This window comes from Mangifera indica, chromosome 4 (assembly GCF_011075055.1).
Source record: "Mangifera indica cultivar Alphonso chromosome 4, CATAS_Mindica_2.1, whole genome shotgun sequence".
NCBI classification, from domain to species: domain Eukaryota; kingdom Viridiplantae; phylum Streptophyta; class Magnoliopsida; order Sapindales; family Anacardiaceae; genus Mangifera; species Mangifera indica.
Genome location: NC_058140.1, coordinates 14,220,279 through 14,237,586, shown reverse-complemented (window position 1 = coordinate 14,237,586; position 17,308 = coordinate 14,220,279). Strand labels below are relative to the sequence as shown.

The 17,308-nt window shown below is 33.2% G+C and overlaps 3 protein-coding genes across 8 annotated transcripts; 1 reads left to right on the top strand and 2 right to left on the bottom strand.

Annotated features, from left to right (window-relative positions):
* The first annotated feature begins 2,096 nt into the window (after positions 1 to 2,096).
* Positions 2,097 to 6,600, top strand: LOC123212806 (G2/mitotic-specific cyclin C13-1-like). 3 transcript variants are annotated; one of them, XM_044632004.1, is made up of 8 exons: positions 2,098 to 2,552; positions 3,479 to 3,711; positions 3,799 to 3,874; positions 4,943 to 5,019; positions 5,151 to 5,184; positions 5,279 to 5,428; positions 5,830 to 5,964; positions 6,156 to 6,600. In XM_044632004.1, exons 1-8 carry the CDS (start codon positions 2,208 to 2,210, stop codon positions 6,225 to 6,227), a joined length of 1,122 nt encoding a protein of 373 aa, XP_044487939.1. In that variant the 5' UTR covers positions 2,098 to 2,207; the 3' UTR covers positions 6,228 to 6,600. The 3 variants fall into 3 exon arrangements, with proteins under 3 accessions (XP_044487940.1, XP_044487939.1, XP_044487937.1); XM_044632002.1 differs by having other exon boundaries at positions 5,827 to 5,964; XM_044632005.1 differs by lacking the exon at positions 5,830 to 5,964 and having other exon boundaries at positions 2,097 to 2,552.
* Positions 6,601 to 7,438: 838 nt separating this feature from the next.
* Positions 7,439 to 10,496, bottom strand: LOC123214653. 4 transcript variants are annotated; one of them, XM_044634567.1, is made up of 4 exons: positions 10,245 to 10,495; positions 9,382 to 9,500; positions 9,038 to 9,108; positions 7,439 to 7,705 (listed from the first exon to the last, which is right to left on the bottom strand). In XM_044634567.1, the coding sequence occupies exons 1-3, from the start codon at positions 10,385 to 10,387 to the stop codon at positions 9,086 to 9,088; spliced, it is 285 nt and encodes a 94-aa protein (XP_044490502.1). In that variant the 5' UTR covers positions 10,388 to 10,495; the 3' UTR covers positions 7,439 to 7,705; positions 9,038 to 9,085. The 4 variants fall into 4 exon arrangements, 3 of the variants coding, with proteins under 3 accessions (XP_044490502.1, XP_044490501.1, XP_044490503.1); XR_006501871.1 differs by having other exon boundaries at positions 9,340 to 9,500; positions 10,245 to 10,496; XM_044634566.1 differs by lacking the exon at positions 9,038 to 9,108 and having other exon boundaries at positions 9,340 to 9,500; positions 10,245 to 10,496.
* Positions 10,497 to 10,839: 343 nt separating this feature from the next.
* LOC123214654 (alpha-L-fucosidase 2-like) lies at positions 10,840 to 16,659 on the bottom strand. Its single transcript, XM_044634569.1, has 10 exons — positions 16,424 to 16,659; positions 16,174 to 16,319; positions 14,470 to 15,302; positions 13,863 to 13,995; positions 13,281 to 13,439; positions 12,729 to 12,953; positions 12,324 to 12,425; positions 12,027 to 12,162; positions 11,539 to 11,734; positions 10,840 to 11,274 (listed from the first exon to the last, which is right to left on the bottom strand). Exons 1-10 carry the CDS (start codon positions 16,572 to 16,574, stop codon positions 10,959 to 10,961), a joined length of 2,397 nt encoding a protein of 798 aa, XP_044490504.1. The 5' UTR covers positions 16,575 to 16,659; the 3' UTR covers positions 10,840 to 10,958.
* Between the last annotated feature and the right edge of the window lie 649 nt (positions 16,660 to 17,308).

Sequence of the window (17,308 nt, the reverse complement as noted above, 5' to 3'; positions counted from 1 at the left end):
TTATTTATTGTATACGCATAGTTACAAACTGAACTATACTATATATCCAGTTAGAGTAGAAGGATATAGTGATGTAAACTGGATATATCGTATGAGAGACTCAAAAATCTACTAGCGGATGTGTTTACACTAGAAGGTGCAATTATATTTTAGAAATCCTCTGAATAAAATGTTATAGTTAAATCCACTGTGTAAGTTGAGTTTATTGCTTTGGATAAATGTGGTCAAAAGGTTGAATGGGTATCCCAATTCTTAGAGGATAGTCCAAAGTGGTTGAAGTTGATACCAACAATTTGCATTCATTGTGAATCAATCTACAATTGGAAGAGCATATAGCAATATGTATAATGGTAAGTTTAGACATACACATTTGATATAATGCCATTGGGTAATTACTCTCAACTAAGGTTTCACTATTAACTATGCGAAGTCAAAAGTTAATTTAGTAAATCCTGTAAACAAAGAAGTTGATATAATGGAAACTCAACCTATTTAATTAGAGATCTCAGGATATAAGTTCAAAGAGACAACTTAATTATAAAGACTTAAATCATTATAAGGACTATCCTTAATCAATTCTAATGATTTAATGAAACAATGAGACCTGTATGAATAAAGTTAAACAAAAGCTTTTAATGATTTTTATGTGTTGGGATTTTAAATGGAGTAATACAGGGTACTCTTAAAGAGATCACCTAAAGTGTAATTCATTATATTATTTAATGTATTGTCTACTTTGTAATAATAAGAAAAAAAGGTTTTTCCTCTTATTTTTCACATACACAACACAATTCTAAAGTCTCCCTTTTTGCTTATTTAGTTTCCCTCTTAGTTTTTTTGAAGTGTTATTTAGGTTATTTTACAGTAGAGTTTATGTTTGATTCAGTTCATTAGTGTGGTTTTAAATATCTTAAGGGGACGTTTGGTTTGGGTAATGTTTGATTACTAAAATAGAAAGATTACCTTGAAGATAGATTACTTAGAAGATTACTGGGTATAAATGATTACTATGTTTGATAAAATTTGATAGGTATAAATAATTATTGTGTTTGATTAAATGTAATAAAAGATTACTAGTGAATTATTTTATTTAAATGCTCTTGAATATAATTATTTTTAAATATTTTTTATATTATTTGTCATATTAATTAAAAATAAATTTATTTTTATCTCAAAAAATTAATAAATAATAATTTTTCTATAATAAACTTAAGATTACCCCAGTAATCTTTAAATACCTAAGGTAAAGGTGGTAATCAGATTACCACCTATATTACCTGCCACGTCAGCATTGGTAATAAAAGATTACTATAATCTTTTATTACTGACAAACCAAACAAGGGAATAAAAGATAGATTACCAAAGTAATTTATCTTTCCGCCAACCAAACGCACCCTAAATGGTAACTAGTACAACTTACAATATAAATTGACTAATCCAACTAATACAACTCTTTCAAAGCAGGGGTGAAATAGTCTTTTTGATAATTGGATTTTTATCAACCTTTTATACTTAAACTAAGGTTAATTAAGAGAATTCTATTTGACTGTTCATCAATTTTTCTTTTTTGTTAGGGTTTACTATACAATGAGAAAACTCTTTAGTTTTTTCCAATCTTGTGTGAGTTTCGGTGAAATCTATTGTAGTACATTAGCGTTGTTATATGTTGAATCATTTACAATATTTTTTCTTGTATAGATCGAAGTATTTTATGTACTATAATTTGTAATACCTCATTGTTATAGTAGATTCAGTTAGACGATCTCTTTTGCCAAACTCAACACGAGCCATCGCATGCTTTGAATACTAAGCATTTTGCATCTTAAGTAATACATGCAAAAACAATTTGTATAAACTTATTTATACAAATTAGAGTGATAATATTTGATTAAATGACTTTTAAGTAAAAGAAAAAGTATGTAATTATATCATCAAATAACAAACTTTTTACTTCAGTTTGTTAAAATAAGTTTAACGAAATTATATATATATTTTAAGTATAATAAATACATATTTGATACGTATTATTATATAATTATATGATTTTGAATTAATATCCCTCCAATAAATTTATATAATTGATTTGTTGGCACAGTTCTAATCTTGGCATCTCAAAAGGCCTCGAGAGCAGATTTGAATGGAGAATGGCGGCAGGCAAGAGTGGTTTTAATTAGAGAAGATGGCTTTATTTTCTTTATAACCTAAGCATGACAAATACAGAACACAACTTAACATCAGTCATGGGAGATCTCAATAATGATCAGGAGCACAACATGCTCTCTGCTTCCAGAAAGCGAGTGGTGCTGGGTGAAATTACCAACTTCTCCAATACTGTATCCGCACAGTCTCAGACCTCCGATGTTAACAATACTCACAGCCCTAAACGACCATTAAAAAAGAAACACAGGAAAGATATCCCATCCCAGTTGACGAGTCGGAATCGTAATAATAGATTGAAGAAGGAAAATGATCAGGACATTGGTGAGAGTTCGAGTGCATCCCAGAAATGTGGTTATTCTTCTTCTATCTATGAGCATCTTCGATCCTTGGAGGTATAGACGTAATTAGTTGTTGCCTTATTGAAAATAAAATTTCCCTGATAGTCTGGTGTAACAAGTTTTCTTTTTTCATTCGAAATCCTCTTTTATTAGAGTTCTTTTAGTTTCTCTGTCATTTGATTTTAGGCCTATGTAATTTTGGTTTCTGTATTTTCTATATGAGCTATTCTTTCTAGGATTATGTCCATGCGATTCCTGAAGAAGATCTTGAAGATACAAAAAAAAAAAAAGAGATAGCATTGATGTAATCTCAGATATATCTTGTTGACTTTCGAGGGTAGGATTCTTAAATATACACTTAGATACACATTAATTCATTAAAAGGACTACCATTTTTTTTTCTTTTTTTTTTTTGTTTCTGATGCTACTTAATATTCATTTAGATTTAGAATTTGTTATAATTTTATAAGGACGGGCTTGTTGTTTATATAATAATTTTTAGATTGGTGGTGTCCAACTTGATTTTTGATTTGGAAACTGTTCTCTGAAATGCTGTGCATAGAATTTTTGGTTTATCAATTTGATTTGGAAGATCTATTTCTGGATTTCACTCTTTTGAGGTCCGCAAACACTCCCGCTCTGAGTGGAGAAATGGAAACAAGAAAACAAATCAAGATTGCTACAAAACATAAGAAGTAGATGATATGATACACATGTTTTCTTGATCTCAATAATAAAACTCGGTTTCACACTTGTGGTCATAAGTTAAAGCAATGTATTTTGGGCAGTGGTATATGTATGGATGTTAAGTGTGACCTCTTCTCTTTTGTAAATAGAAAATGGTAAAATATGACCAGATAATATACTGTCATTTCCATCCCAGCAACTATTTCAGTTTTACCCTTCTTAACATGATTTGGAGCAATGTATTCTGGGCCCCTGATACTTACATTTTGTGATAATGATGATTGGCCATTCAGATTGAGGACAAGAGGAGGCCATTCCACAATTATATGGAAAAAATTCAGACTGATATTTCGGTGAAAATGCGAGAAGTTCTAGTGGATTGGTTGGTTGAAGTTGCAGAAGAATATAGGCTTGTATCTGACACACTTTATCTTGCTGTAGCATATGTTGACAGATTCCTCTCTTACCGAGTTCTCACCAGGAACAAACTACAGCTTCTTGGAGTTTGTTGCATGCTTATTGCTTCGTATGTACACATGAAGACCTTAATCTTTATTTTATATTTGGTGATAATTTCTTGAAACGATGACTAATTAACCATTTGGTGGTGCAGGAAGTATGAAGAGATCAGTCCTCCACATGTTGAAGACTTTTGCTATGTAACAGATAATACCTACACAAAGGAAGAGGTTTACATCAATCTCTTTCTTTATTTGATTGAGATTTGATTTTTTCAACTGATAGTGACATAACTTTTTTATTCTCAACTGAAATGTTGTGGGAGTGTATCTATTACTGAAGCTACTGAGTTAAAAATAATAGAAGTAACCAATCTAAAGTCAAAAAGAAAAAAAAAGTAAAGAAAGGGTATTCTAAAGAAAAGAAAGTGTATTCTAAGTTATAAGTTCACTCTTTATTCGAAAGAGAAAATGTATTAGATACAATAAAAAAGAAAAATTAAAATACAAAATAAATGGAAGTGATTTCCCAAGTATGCTTCATATTAATATAAAAAGAATTTTGTTTTTATATGACACGGTTTTGATTATTAATGTAGTATTAGTTTATTCAAGAGTTATCCAACGAACTTGCTGATTCAGATGGTGAGATGGGTCCATGTCAAAAGTCAAAGATTATGAATTGATTTCTTTTTCTATCCCTACCACTCTATTTTTGTTGGTACCTTCTAGGAAGATTGATGAATCAAAACAAAAACTTCCCGTTGATAGAGGATGTTTGTGAAGTTATATCTATCAATATGTATGGTATGGACAATCAATAATGATTTTTCTTTAGAGTTTGGACATTTTATTGATCCGCTTACTTCTATTATGTTAGTATTTATCACTACAGTTGGAATTTAATACAAATTTATATTTTTTAGAAATCGGTTAGAATATGTTCTTATCTAATAATAGGGTTGGTCCACCTGACCTATCGCAACCAGTGCTTGTCAAAATGCGTTTGTAACTAATTGTGTAGGGGATTTTGGTTTAGTATCAGGATTCTTAGGTCTTTTCCTTTTTTCCATTTTACTTATCATGTTTTGCCTCTGTTGTAATCAAAGGTAAGAGCTCCCTAAATCATCGAAAATTTGTAATTTGTCCATTGAGTTCAGGTTATTGTTTTTGAGTGAGCTCATTTTTGTGCAGCTGTTGTTGGCAACCAAATTGAATGTCTTTTCCTGTGTGTTATGTTAAGTGATCCTATTAGATTTCAGTTTAAAGCTTTAAGATGGTTTTGGGGTGCTTCTGCAGGTGGTTGATATGGAGGAAGAAGTACTCAAATATCTGAACTTTGAAGTGAGTACTCCCACAACGAAGAGTTTTCTTAGGTGAGATTAGTACCAGAATGTACTATTTGTTTTTTTGGCTTCTGATATTATTGTCATATTCTGGTGGAAATTGCCGGGATTTTTGCCTAATAATTATTGCAACTATGACATATTTCATGTCGGAACTGCAGAGTATTGATGAGGACTACTCAACAGAATTGCAAAGTAAACACTCTTCTGTCTTAGTGTTTATTCTTGTCTCATTTTTCTTTTCCTTTCAGTAGCAAGTCTTGTGACTAATGCTATAATTGCTCCACAGAAGCCAGATTTACGATTTGAATTCTTGTGCTGTTATCTTGCGGAGCTAAGTTTGTTAGATTATAGTTGTCTGCGATACTTGCCTTCATTAATTGCTGCATCAGCTATTTTTCTTTCAAGATTCACAATCCAACCAGAGATACATCCTTGGGTGAGAAATATGTTTTAATTATCCTCAAGAATTTTAGTCGTTCTTCTGTGAGAGAACAATGAACTAGTTTATTATATTCATCAATATTTGGCACTGTTAGTAATTTGATCAATTGGGAGTATAGTAAAAAATGTTTGGACGCTAATGCCAAAGGCAAAGTTGTTTGAATTGCTTAAAAAATTTAATGACTGAATTGAATGGGGGATTAAAGCAGGTTAAGAACTACAGCTGGCATGAAGTAAATGTAAAAAGAACAGCTACTTGAATAATTTGCTTGGTATCTATGCATGGATGGTAAACCAGTAATCATTTGTGTTAAAAAATCATCTGGGTTTAAAAATTATGAAAAAATGTTCCCATAATTGAGTGAAAGTGTATTCTTGTAATATATTATCTAGCAGAACTTGGCATTGCAATGCGTTTCTGGTTATAAACCAACCGACTTGAAGGAATGTGTCCTTGTCATTCATGACTTGCATTTGAATAGAAGGGAAAAGCCTCTGCCAGCAGTGAGAGAGAAATACATGCAGCACAAGGTATTCTACTTAATTTTCTTTCTTGATCTGGTGAATAATGATTTTAGTTTTTAAATAATTCTAGTCTATAAATGGACATGGACTTACCAACAGTGCCAATGTAATAACAGATTACTTAAGAGCATTTAAACACCAGATTACTTATTTGCTATTATAATCTGACCAGAAATTGAATGTTGTTTTGGCCACAGTTTAAGTGTGTAGCAATGCTATCTTCCCCCGCTGAAGTGCCTGCGCATTATTTTGAGGCCATAGAAGAGTAAACTATTAACAAAATTTTATGAGAAGTAGACTGAAGTTCAAAATGATGCTGATAAATTCCTTCTAACTGGTAACAACAATTTTTCTTCTCTTGCTCAATGTGATGGTGTTATAATTCAACCACCGGTTGATTGTAGCTGGGCTTTAGCTGAGGTGTTGGTGACTTTGTCGTTTAGAAACACAGGCAGCCATTATAATGTAGCAATTTGGCTTTTGATGAACAATGAGACTTTTAGTTCTATGTTTGGGGGAAAAAAAAATGGACATCATTTTTGATTTAATGTTCTGGCGGAAGAATGTGGTTCCTCTTGGAATATCATCATTGCTTTTGGCTTCATGGTTGAGTTTAAATAAAAGTTGCGACTTTCGACTTCATTGCGTTTTTTTCCTTTTTTGATAAGTGACTTCATTGAATTGCATATAGCTTGACTGGTTTCCTTCTCGATTTTACATTTTAACTGGCATTTCCTTTCAACAGTTAAAAATTAAAATTGTGCAGATATGAAAATTCAATGAGTTGATGGCTTGGATTTGGACGGTCACTTGGCTCTTTTTCAAAAGACATCTTTAAAGTGCCTTGTGTAATTTTTATTACTAAATAAAAAATATTATCAATAACATAAATTACTTGTAAGATTATTAGATAAAAATAATTATTATGTTTAATTTGTAATAATAATAAAATATTATTTTATTTAAATACTCTAAAAATATTATTAAACGTAAATTAATAATTTGTTTTGGTAGACCTAATATGAATATATGATTAACCGATGAGAAAGAGCCCGAAAGCTATGCTGAGGCAATGTTAAATGAATGCAAGGTCAAATGGTTAGAAGCCACGCAAGAAGATGAAGTGCCCTCTGCACGTACCCGCTATCCCACTAATACTCCAAAGATTTTAGACATCATATGTGCTCTCTCTTACCCACTACAGACTCAAACCACAATTATGCACAACTCTTGGTAGGCCACTAATGGCATCTTTTGATATAAGGCTAAAAAATACAGGGATTTCGAGAAATATCCTTAATATGTGACTTGAATTTACTCATGTTGTCACCGATGCTGAGATATAGCAGCTGAGTATCTAAAATTTTTTTCCCTAGCTAATTATAGAACAAGCATTTTACCATCAAACAACAACCATTACCGACACAGCCACAATTTAAAGTAAAAAAGTGTGGAGATTTTGAGAAAGGCCGAGACAACATAACAGAGAAAGGACCTCAATATGACACTATAAATTAACAATCAATAGCGTAACATACAGAAATTAGTCAGAAAAACCTAAAATCATCATCTATGAGATTGTTCAAGAAATTTTAAAAATTTCAAGTCCATTCTTGAAAGTAACGTAAGCAATAACAAAATTTTATTCAACTTTCCTATGTATGAGCGATATCTCCCCAAGGGGCTTCCTGATTGCCTCAATATATCCTTGCACTGAATTGTGCTGATCCAATAGCTTTTCAAGTTACTGCAAGCAAAAGGTACAAAATCATATGAGAGATTTTAATCAAGAAGAAGATTGGAGTTCCAATCTAAATTATAGTCTAGATCTAATGACACTTGAAAATAACTATTCTCACATCATCCATACAAATAGGTTTACCAGTGTAAGTTAGCATCTTAAAATTATTCAACAAATAGAAGCTGCATTTGCTTCATGGCCCCAGCAAAGTTAGATACACAGGCATGCAAAGGAAGTTCTAAATGACAAGCTACAGAGACCAAAATATTTCTAATCTTTCAGAAATCACTACAACACCTGTTAAGGCAACCAGATCCTGTAAATGATCGTGAAAACCAAAATTGCCAGATTACTTGTTTTATAATTAAAAAGATACTCCTCTCTCTATTTTAACTGTGTTCCCTGCTTTGAAAATTCCTTTGGTACAGCTGTAAGAATATAATAGAAAGCAACATAAGAATTCAAATTGAGAGAGTGACGCAATATGAATTCACTATAACCCCACCTTTTCTACTAACCTAATTCAAAAGGAAAATTAGGGTCAACAGAAGAATTGTATACCAGTAGGTTCCAGGTTATCAAGAAGCTAGCTCAAAATCACAAAAAGGAGGGCAGCAGAACCTAATATTCTCTTAAGAAGCACGAGTAGAGTTTACTACCATGCTTCAGGAGTTCTTCATAGTTGAGAAAAGTAAATGTATAACAAATTATCTTACAGAAAGTGAGGTAGGAAATCTGATCTTAGAAGACCTCCATGAATACTTCAAATGATACCTGTGGCTCTTAGCTCAACCAAAATTAGTTTTCACAGATTCAGAGGTGGATAGGCAGGGAGGGTGAAGAGGAAAAGATGAAAATTTAAACAAATAATAAGGCTGATTAGCCTAGAAAATTTCAACATTCCAATAATTTCTTCAAGTACCATGAATAAACTTACAAAAATGAGAAGCAACGAATGAAATTTACAAGTCTTATCAGTTGGATTGCACTAACAATTATGTGCATATAGTAGAGAGAATAAGTACAATAAGGTATGAGAAAAAAGAATGATAGAGTCATCTTTTACATGCTAAAAGCTCCTTATTGACTTTCCAATGAGTTCAACAAGAAAATCAAGATAATCTAAACATACATTGCAATTATTTACAAGAGAACCTAGAAATATCACAAATAGTTGCAATGCATAAAAACCACCAAATTGTATATTTAAGAAAACTAAATTTCTTAGTGCATCATTTTTCAGAACCTCTTGTTAATCCATTCAGTGATGCAAGATTGATCACTTACTATTCTTTACTTTTTCTGGTAAAAAGAGAAATATAAAACAAAGAAACCTACAATGCAGCATCATTCTTGTGCCTTTAGCTGATAGAAAGTCCACGCGCATCACCCATCTTTTCCATTCCTTCCTATCAATCCCAATTTTAATTCCTTCTTATCAACCAAATTTATATTAAAAAGGAAAAAGTGCAAAGACCTATATTTTTACGCCTATCTCATCATTCACAAGCAGAAGCGATGAAATGTTAAACAAAGAAAGAAAATTTTCTGTGTAAGTTATTTTAAAGCAGCAGTGTTTGAGAAACAAATGAAAGATCATGTTTTTGGCTTCCATGTGTCCTAGAAATCATAAGACTCACAAAGAGACTACTAGCGATCCTGACAAGAACGACGGAAGGTACCATGAGACAGCTCAGAAAAAGCCCGCGCATTGATAGACAGGTGGGATGTGAGGCGGGCTGCAGGCACCACACCATGCAAAGGCAAAAATGAAATTGTGCAACCCAGTTCCGCAAAATTCCTGTAAATACATAATAGAACCATTCAACATAAGCCAAACAAATTTAAATTTATAGAGGAAAAAGATAAATATAGAAATTTTTTAAATATACGTGAAAAGAAAATTTTTAACTCAAATAAGCCTCATCAAGCCATACACACAAAAGTAATAACAAGAAAGTGACAGGACCAGATAACCAAAAAAAGGGGAAATCGTGCATGAAAAAGAAATGATGATAAAATTAGTATTTCTTTATAAAATATATTTAGAAAACGAATCCAAATTTGGTGAGTTAGTTTAAGTGGGAAGAGTACCGCTGCATCTATACGCTATTCCAACAAAACATCACATGTAAATTCATATAAAATTGATTTAAAATTATAAATCTTGCGGTGATTAAAATAAATAAATGAAAGGGAAATAATGCATCCGGTAACAGATAACACCAAGATTTTAGATTTTCAATAATGAAAATTCAAAATTTCCTTTTATTTATCAGCAAATAAGAATACACTATGATATTGCCTCATGATGAGGATCAACACTTCATGTTTAAATTATAATGAAAGTTAACTATGGTTTATAACACTCCAAATCATATATATTAGTAAGCTCTATTATAAACTGTCAAGTTATGCAGATCTCAGAGATCATAGAAACACTTAAAAAAATAAAGCAAACTGACTTATCCAAAACAAAATAACACAAAAAATTTAAAAAAATTGAAACTTTCCTTCACCGTCTGGACTCGAAAACCAAACTGACCTCGAATTAGCAAAGGAGAAGCGGCGTGCCTGGGGACGAGAGGCAGCTTGAGGCGGTCGGAGACGGGGCATCGGCGGCGGCGAACGGAGGGAAGAAACCCTGGAAAGAGACCGCGACAGTGATCCTGCACTTCGCCAAGCCATTTTGTTCACTCTTTCTCTGATCGTAGAAAAGACTGAAGATGCTAGTCGTGTGAGGGTTCTTTGTAAGTTGCTAGGGGTTAAGGGTTTTGTGTTTCTCGTGGTGTTAATGTGAGCAACTGCTGAGATCCGTTCGATTAATAGACTTGGTCGTTCTGACCGTTGGATTTTGGGATAGCTGATGACATGTATCCAAGGAGCTCCGGCCCAGGTGAGAAGCCCAAACATTAAGGGACGTTTTAGTGATTTCAATTTTAAAAATAATTTTGTCCTCTCCATTTTATACTTTGTCAGTTTGAGGGATTTCTGCGTATTTTTTTTTAATATTTCCAGGAAAATAATAATTAAAAAAAGAGCCAATTAAAAATATTTTCAATCTCTAGTTTGTGTTAGTGTAAAATTTATAGTCATCCTTCGAATTTATAAGTATAAACAGAGAATTTTTCAGCTTCTTGTTGCACAAAACTGAAGGCAGTATAAACATTAAATTTGATACTAAGCCAATAAGAGGATAATATCCACTGCAAATTATTGTTGCAACCCTTTTTTTTTTTTTTTTCTTTACATTGAAAAACTAGATTACTTCTGGTAGTGAGCTTGTGCAGATACACTGTAATTGTCTGTTGAATGTGTATATTCTGCTGGATGATATATTCACGGTGACTCTAGTTCCCCGATAATGCAAATTTTTGAGAGAATCTTGATCCTTCGACCAGAGATGTACTTCATGAAGATCACTGTCTTTCCAGTTGATATTTACGGTCATTCCGCCTCGTGCTTTCAATCCTTTAACACATCCGTTCTCCCATTTATCCAGAGGTATGGCTGGAAGTAAATACAAGTCGTTCAGGGTACTCTGCATAAGCATTTCTGCAACTGCTGCTGTAATACTGAAACCAAAAGATTGCAAAAATGATAGCTTTAACTTATAAATTATATTTAATCCAGCACAATATGCACTTAAGTGTTTGAAAACAATCGTCAAGGTGTTTGCAGAAGCAATTCCGCAACATTGATATATTATTACAGGAGAAAAAACATAAAACAAGTCCTGAAACCAGTGCACATGTCGACTCACTTTCATACAGAAACCACAAGCATTTGCTCTATTGCCACACATTTTCATTAAAAAATGTAAGGTCAGTGCGGCTTACCCAAAGTTGGCATCAATTTGGAAAGGAGGATGAGCTGCAAATAAGTTATTATATAGACCACCATGAAAAGCTATCGGATGATCTGGATCTACCAAGTTAATCAGAAGCTTGACCATCCGATATGCATGTTCACTGTTATGGAGACGTGCCCAAAGAGCAGTTTTCCATGCCATTGACCATCCAGGGCCCTCCTCTCCTGTTTCCAATGATGTAAGAGATGATGATATCTAACTGTACTCCAGGAAATGATCATAATAATGAAATGGAATCTGAGAAAACTTTCACAAATTCTCCTATTTTGTAAGTTTCCTATGTGGATAAACTTCTTTACTTGCCTTTGTACACTGTTTTGTATCTTAGTACATCTCTGGAATTTTAAAGTTATCTTGATTTCAATTTGGTTATGTGCAACCAAATGACCCCTATGCCAGATGGTTAATACAAAATGCAAAATCAAAGGTTCAGTCGAGTCATTAACACATACAAACCTCGTTTCTGAAGGGTCTTTTCTGCAGCTTTACAAAGGCCTGGATTTCCTTCAATGGTTATTGTGTGCCCTGGAAACAGGCCAAATAGGTGAGAAAGATGTCGATGATGCACCTCTGGATCCTTAAAATCTTGTGCCTGCCCTACCCAGTACAGAATTTCTTAGGACATAATGAAATTTGCAAATTTGATATTTGCCTAGCTTAAATTCAATCTAACAAGTACAAAAAATTTCTTGGACATAATAAAATTTCAAAATTTTGATATTTGCATAGTTTAAATTCAATCCAGTATCATACCCATTCCATGATTGATCCATCTTCTGCAATTTTTGTTGGACGAAGCCTTGGTAGAGCCTTTCTCACTTTCGCAAGAAGAGTATCATCACTTCGTCCCAAAACCTATTACCAAAAGATGAAAAATTCAGATTATAATGGTGTACCAAAACTGAAAAGTATGTTTATCAAGAATGAGGGGCACGCCCAGGAATTAACTTTTAAGGGGGTAAGTCCAAAATAAAATAATATAAATATGAAAAATGTAGATAAATGGGGTCAAATTTGGAAATACAAATATTCTCAATCAAAACTGAAAAATTAAACTAAATTAGAAAAAAAAAATCTTTTGACTGGGGTCAGAAGCCCCCACTCATCTGTATTTGGGTCCATGCCTGTCAAGACTGAGAGAAGAATTAAGAGCTTCACCTTGGTGGCAGAAATAAAAGCAGAAAAAACTTCTCTGATAATAGCCATATCCATGGTTGATGAGTAGCTCACGCAGGCTATGTTACCATCAGGAGCAATAAAATTATGTTCAGGTGAAGTTGAGGGGTTGGTTTCAAGATAGCCATCATTACCTTCAATCAACCAATCCAACAGAAATAATACACATCCTTCCAACAAAGGATACGCCTTACTTCTAAGAAAATCCTATTCAAGCAAACAACATATCATTAACTTGATAACTAACATATAAAAGAAAAAAACATACTGACATTAAGAAATCAATGATAACTAACTTCAAAGAATGGGCAAGGCAAGAAGTCATTAGACTCAAGTATATGCTATAGTAGAGATCCACCCCCCTAGGCCATTCTATTACAAATTATCTATGACTGGCTTCAATTTGCACTCCATTATCAACTCTAAATTCAACAGCAGTGAGTAAGAGGTGTAACTTTTGACATGCAATTCACAGACATTATTGCCAATGATTACCAAAAGAAAGGTATAGGCAAGCATTGAATGGAATCTTACTTTGTCCATTGTATAATTGTAGTGCTCCCACAGATGTGTACAAAGCCATGCTCCACCCATCTGCCACATAGCCGATACAGCTTTACTTAGATTGGCTGATGTTTTTGCCCATATATCAGACTTGTGATGGGCTACCCAGCCACTTGCTGCATAGTTCACCTGTAAAATAAATAAAAAGTAACATGTGGCATTGAAAATTGAAAAAGGCAAACTGAAAAGTCAAACTACAAGGAAAAACAAAGCAGCACCAAAAAACTGGATGGAAATCTTTCTGATTTTAGGCCTTTTTGGCTTCATCGAAAAAGAAATACAATGAAACATTCTATTGTTGGCAACAAGAATGGTAAGACTAAATCGATATGGACACTTGGGAATCTCTTACATAGAAAGCATATTTCCATCATCTATACTACTAATGTTCGACTTAGGAATGCTGATTGCAAGTGAAGCATCTATGCTTTGTTAGATGCTGGTTCAAATCAAGGAAACTTCTTCCCTTATAATCCTTCCAAATAACACAGCAACTAAAGTTAATGAAGATGAAAGTTCTCTGATATAAACTTGAAGGGATAAATTTCTTACTTTTGCAGTTTTAGTTCCATTGATGGACAGAGAGGTAAGGAAATCAAATAAAGGCTCCTGGCACTCACTAAGGTTGCAAGGCAATGACAACCAATAGTTCATTTCAAGATTGATGTTTACATGAGGAGCAGAACTGGAAAAGAAACAAAGGGGTCAGTAATATCTCAAATGTAATCTTGATGCAGTTGACAGGAAATGGAATGTTTTACATTTATGTAATATCTACGAAGCACTACTACCGACAACAAGCATTGCCAAATTATGCATATTGATTAAAACATTACACCTACAAACTTAAACACAGCATGGTAATTTCCAATTAATTATTTTTCAATCAGAAAGATTTAATTACATAACTTATTTCCATTGCATTTAAGTAAAATAGAATCACTGAAATAAAGCAGAAATGTTGGGAAAAATAAAGCTTCAAATTAGGTGTTTTACTTGTTGCCAAAGTTTGTTCAGCAATGGGAAACAATGAGAAGACATCAGACATCTTTGTCATCAAAAACAAAAGAAAATGACAAAAGGAATCAATAAGATTGATGCATAATCAAGATTTACATAACAAGTGAAATGTAATAAAAAGAAGACAATGAAAACATACTCCCACTTTGGCTGCAGATCTTCATTCCATATTCCCTGCAGGTTGGCCACCTGAGTTCCCGGCCGTGAACTAGAAATAAGCAAATATCGACCAAATTGGAATAGAAGCTCCACCAAAGATGGATCCTCGTTGTATTGAAAAGATTTCACCCTCTCTGCAGTTGAAACTGCATCATCATTTCTTTTTAAGCTTTTTGAAAGCTGTATTGAGACACGGTGAAAAAGGTTCTGATAGTCATCCAAATGTCGAGCATAAAGGTCTGAATATGACACATTTTTAATTGATTTTAATGCACTAAGACACTCTGAAGTAGGATCCTTTTTAGAATCTGAAGGCTTTGTGAATGGTCCATCAAATGAGGATGAAGCCACTAGAAGAATAATTGCCCAATCTGAACCTTCAACTTTCAACTTCTTGTTTGCTAGAGCATGTATGATGCCACTTCCATCACTAAGTTGTATATCAAGAACTGCAGAAAACTGAATTCCCTTGGGTTCATCATTTGTCTCCACTGTTGGTGGTATTCTCTTTCCAGGGCAATGTCCTTCCATTATAATCTGATTTTTTCCATTCACATAGGAATTATGATCAAACTTGCTATCCAGAGATACTGTAAAGGACAAAGACCCGACCTCGCTTCCAGAAATCTTTGTCACAACCACTTGGTCTGGATATGAAGAAAAATGCTCTCTTGTGAATTCTACATTTCCCACAGAATATTTCACTAGTGCAGTTGCAGTATTCAAGTCTAGCTCTCTATGATAAGTATCTTCAATATATGAAAGATGAGAATCATCAAATTCTATTTTAATATCACCAAGAAGTTGGTAAACCTTCAACATCAAAAGAAATTTGTTAGAAAATGGGGATTGAGGCAAAGAACAGTAATTTGATGAAATGAATCTGCTGATTCACTTAATGTAGTCAATCATCAAAACACTGAAACTTAATTAAAGTAATTTCAAGCGGCAAGTGCTGTTATGAATCAAATGTGAATACTTGTTGGAGACTCAAATAAAAAATAAAGAAAAAGAGTCTTATATCTAATAAATTTGAGTAAAATAAATAGTATATAAGTGTATAGATTGAATTTTAATATAAACCAATTGATTTTATGTTATAAGTGGGGGTTAAAATGAGTGGTATATAAGTGTCTAAATTAGACTATAACACACTTGTAAGCTCATTATATATTTCTGATATGGTATTATAGTCATGACTTATATATATGTAACAAGATAACAATTTAGTAAAAATGACCACATCTAATAAACTTGACTAAAATGAGTAGTATATAAGTGTGTAGATTGACGGAAGTTAAAATTAGTGGTATATAAGTGTGTTGATTAGACTTTAACACACTTATAAACTCATTATATATTTTTGATATAGTATTAGAGTCATGACTTATATATGTGTAATATAGTATTAGAGTCATGACTTACATATGTGTAACAAGATAACGATTTAGTAAAAATGATTACATCTAATAAACTCGAATAAAATGAGTGGTATATAAGTGTGTAGATTAGACTTTAGTATAATCTAATTGGTTTAATGTAATATGAGTTTCAATTCAATCTTTACACTTGTAAACATAATATATACTTTCGATACAGTGTCAGAGTTATGACTTATATATATGTAACAAGATAGTGATTCAGTAAAAATGACGATGAAAAATAGATATGTTAAATAATATACTTCTGTAGGATGTCCAAGTAAGTTGACTGATTCAGAAGTAGCTGCAGCATATTCACCGATGTCAACAAGACGCCTGACCTTAGACAGTGCCTCTGGAGCTTCAGGGTTACTATAGTTCCCCGGAATCCCAGTCCAGAGCGTGTCCTCTGAAAAAGAAGATAAATTGACATCATTTTCCAAGCCATATCTAAAGTTCAGAGAAAAACAAACGGTTTCTTTCAAAATATCAGCGACAAAAATAAAAGAATACCATTGAGCTGGAGAGTTTCAGACATCACACCGCCCCATACCATGGCTCCAAGGCGACCATTACCGATCGGAATTGCGTCGGTGAAATACTTGGCGGGTTCATTGAATGTAATCTTTAAAGGTTTAGTTGTCACAGACTCAGAGTCCATCATTAAACTTGAGTTCCGGAGGTCTTTATCCACGTGACGTGGCACTAGAACCCACTCACCATCCTCCGTTAAAGAAACCACTGCAACTGATAAAATTTGCAACAAATTAAGGTCAAAACGATAAAAAGAGGAGCTTTGTTTGCTTGCTCATGGCAGTTTCTTTCATTAAACTCAACTTATAGGCCGGCAGGAGCGTAAATATATTCACTTAGTAGGGCAACGAGGAAAGTTTGTTGGTGATTCGATTCAGAAAGCTTCTATACAAATACTATCAAAAACATAACGTTAGGATGATGCTATCTTCTGATAACTACAATGGACGTGATAAATAATATTATCCTTTTTACTATTATTTAATTAATTTAAATGAAAATTATTAGTTCATGTTTTACCTTAATGCAATGACTATTTACAAATGGCCAAAAGACTTATTCCCACTCAATGTATGCGAAATTTCAAATTTTCTCTTGAAAAAACCCAACGATTATTCACAAAATATCTTTGTCTCAGACGACAAACATTAACAACTTGCCCTTCCTTTCTCCAGTGAACTTTTGGTTGCATGAGTAGCTCGAGACTAACTTCTGCCTTTCTTAGGCATTTTACATGGACTGACTGGTTGCCACTGAATCATTTTAAGGTAATACCATCTAGTTTAGCTTTACAAATGTGTTACCGGTCACTCTTCTCCAAAGAAGAGAATTAATGAAGAGCTGTGATAGTTGGGTTTTTATTTG

Excerpts from the sequence above, each read along its gene's own strand:
- LOC123212806 (XM_044632002.1), top strand. The coding sequence starts at position 2,208 with ATGACAAATACAGAACACAACTTAACATCAGTCATGGGAGATCTCAAT. Across the intron at positions 2,553-3,478 it reads AGCATCTTCGATCCTTGGAG|ATTGAGGACAAGAGGAGGCC; the intron begins GTATAGACGTAA and ends TTGGCCATTCAG. Across the intron at positions 3,875-4,942 it reads ATACCTACACAAAGGAAGAG|GTGGTTGATATGGAGGAAGA; the intron begins GTTTACATCAAT and ends GTGCTTCTGCAG.
- LOC123214653 (XM_044634566.1), bottom strand. The coding sequence starts at position 10,387 with ATGGCTTGGCGAAGTGCAGGATCACTGTCGCGGTCTCTTTCCAGGGTT. Across the intron at positions 9,501-10,244 it reads TTCTCCTTTGCTAATTCGAG|GAATTTTGCGGAACTGGGTT; the intron begins GTCAGTTTGGTT and ends ATGTATTTACAG.
- LOC123214654 (XM_044634569.1), bottom strand. The coding sequence starts at position 16,574 with ATGATGGACTCTGAGTCTGTGACAACTAAACCTTTAAAGATTACATTC. Across the intron at positions 16,320-16,423 it reads TGAAACTCTCCAGCTCAATG|AGGACACGCTCTGGACTGGG; the intron begins GTATTCTTTTAT and ends CTTCTTTTTCAG. Across the intron at positions 12,426-12,728 it reads CTTTTATTTCTGCCACCAAG|GTTTTGGGACGAAGTGATGA; the intron begins GTGAAGCTCTTA and ends TTTTGGTAATAG.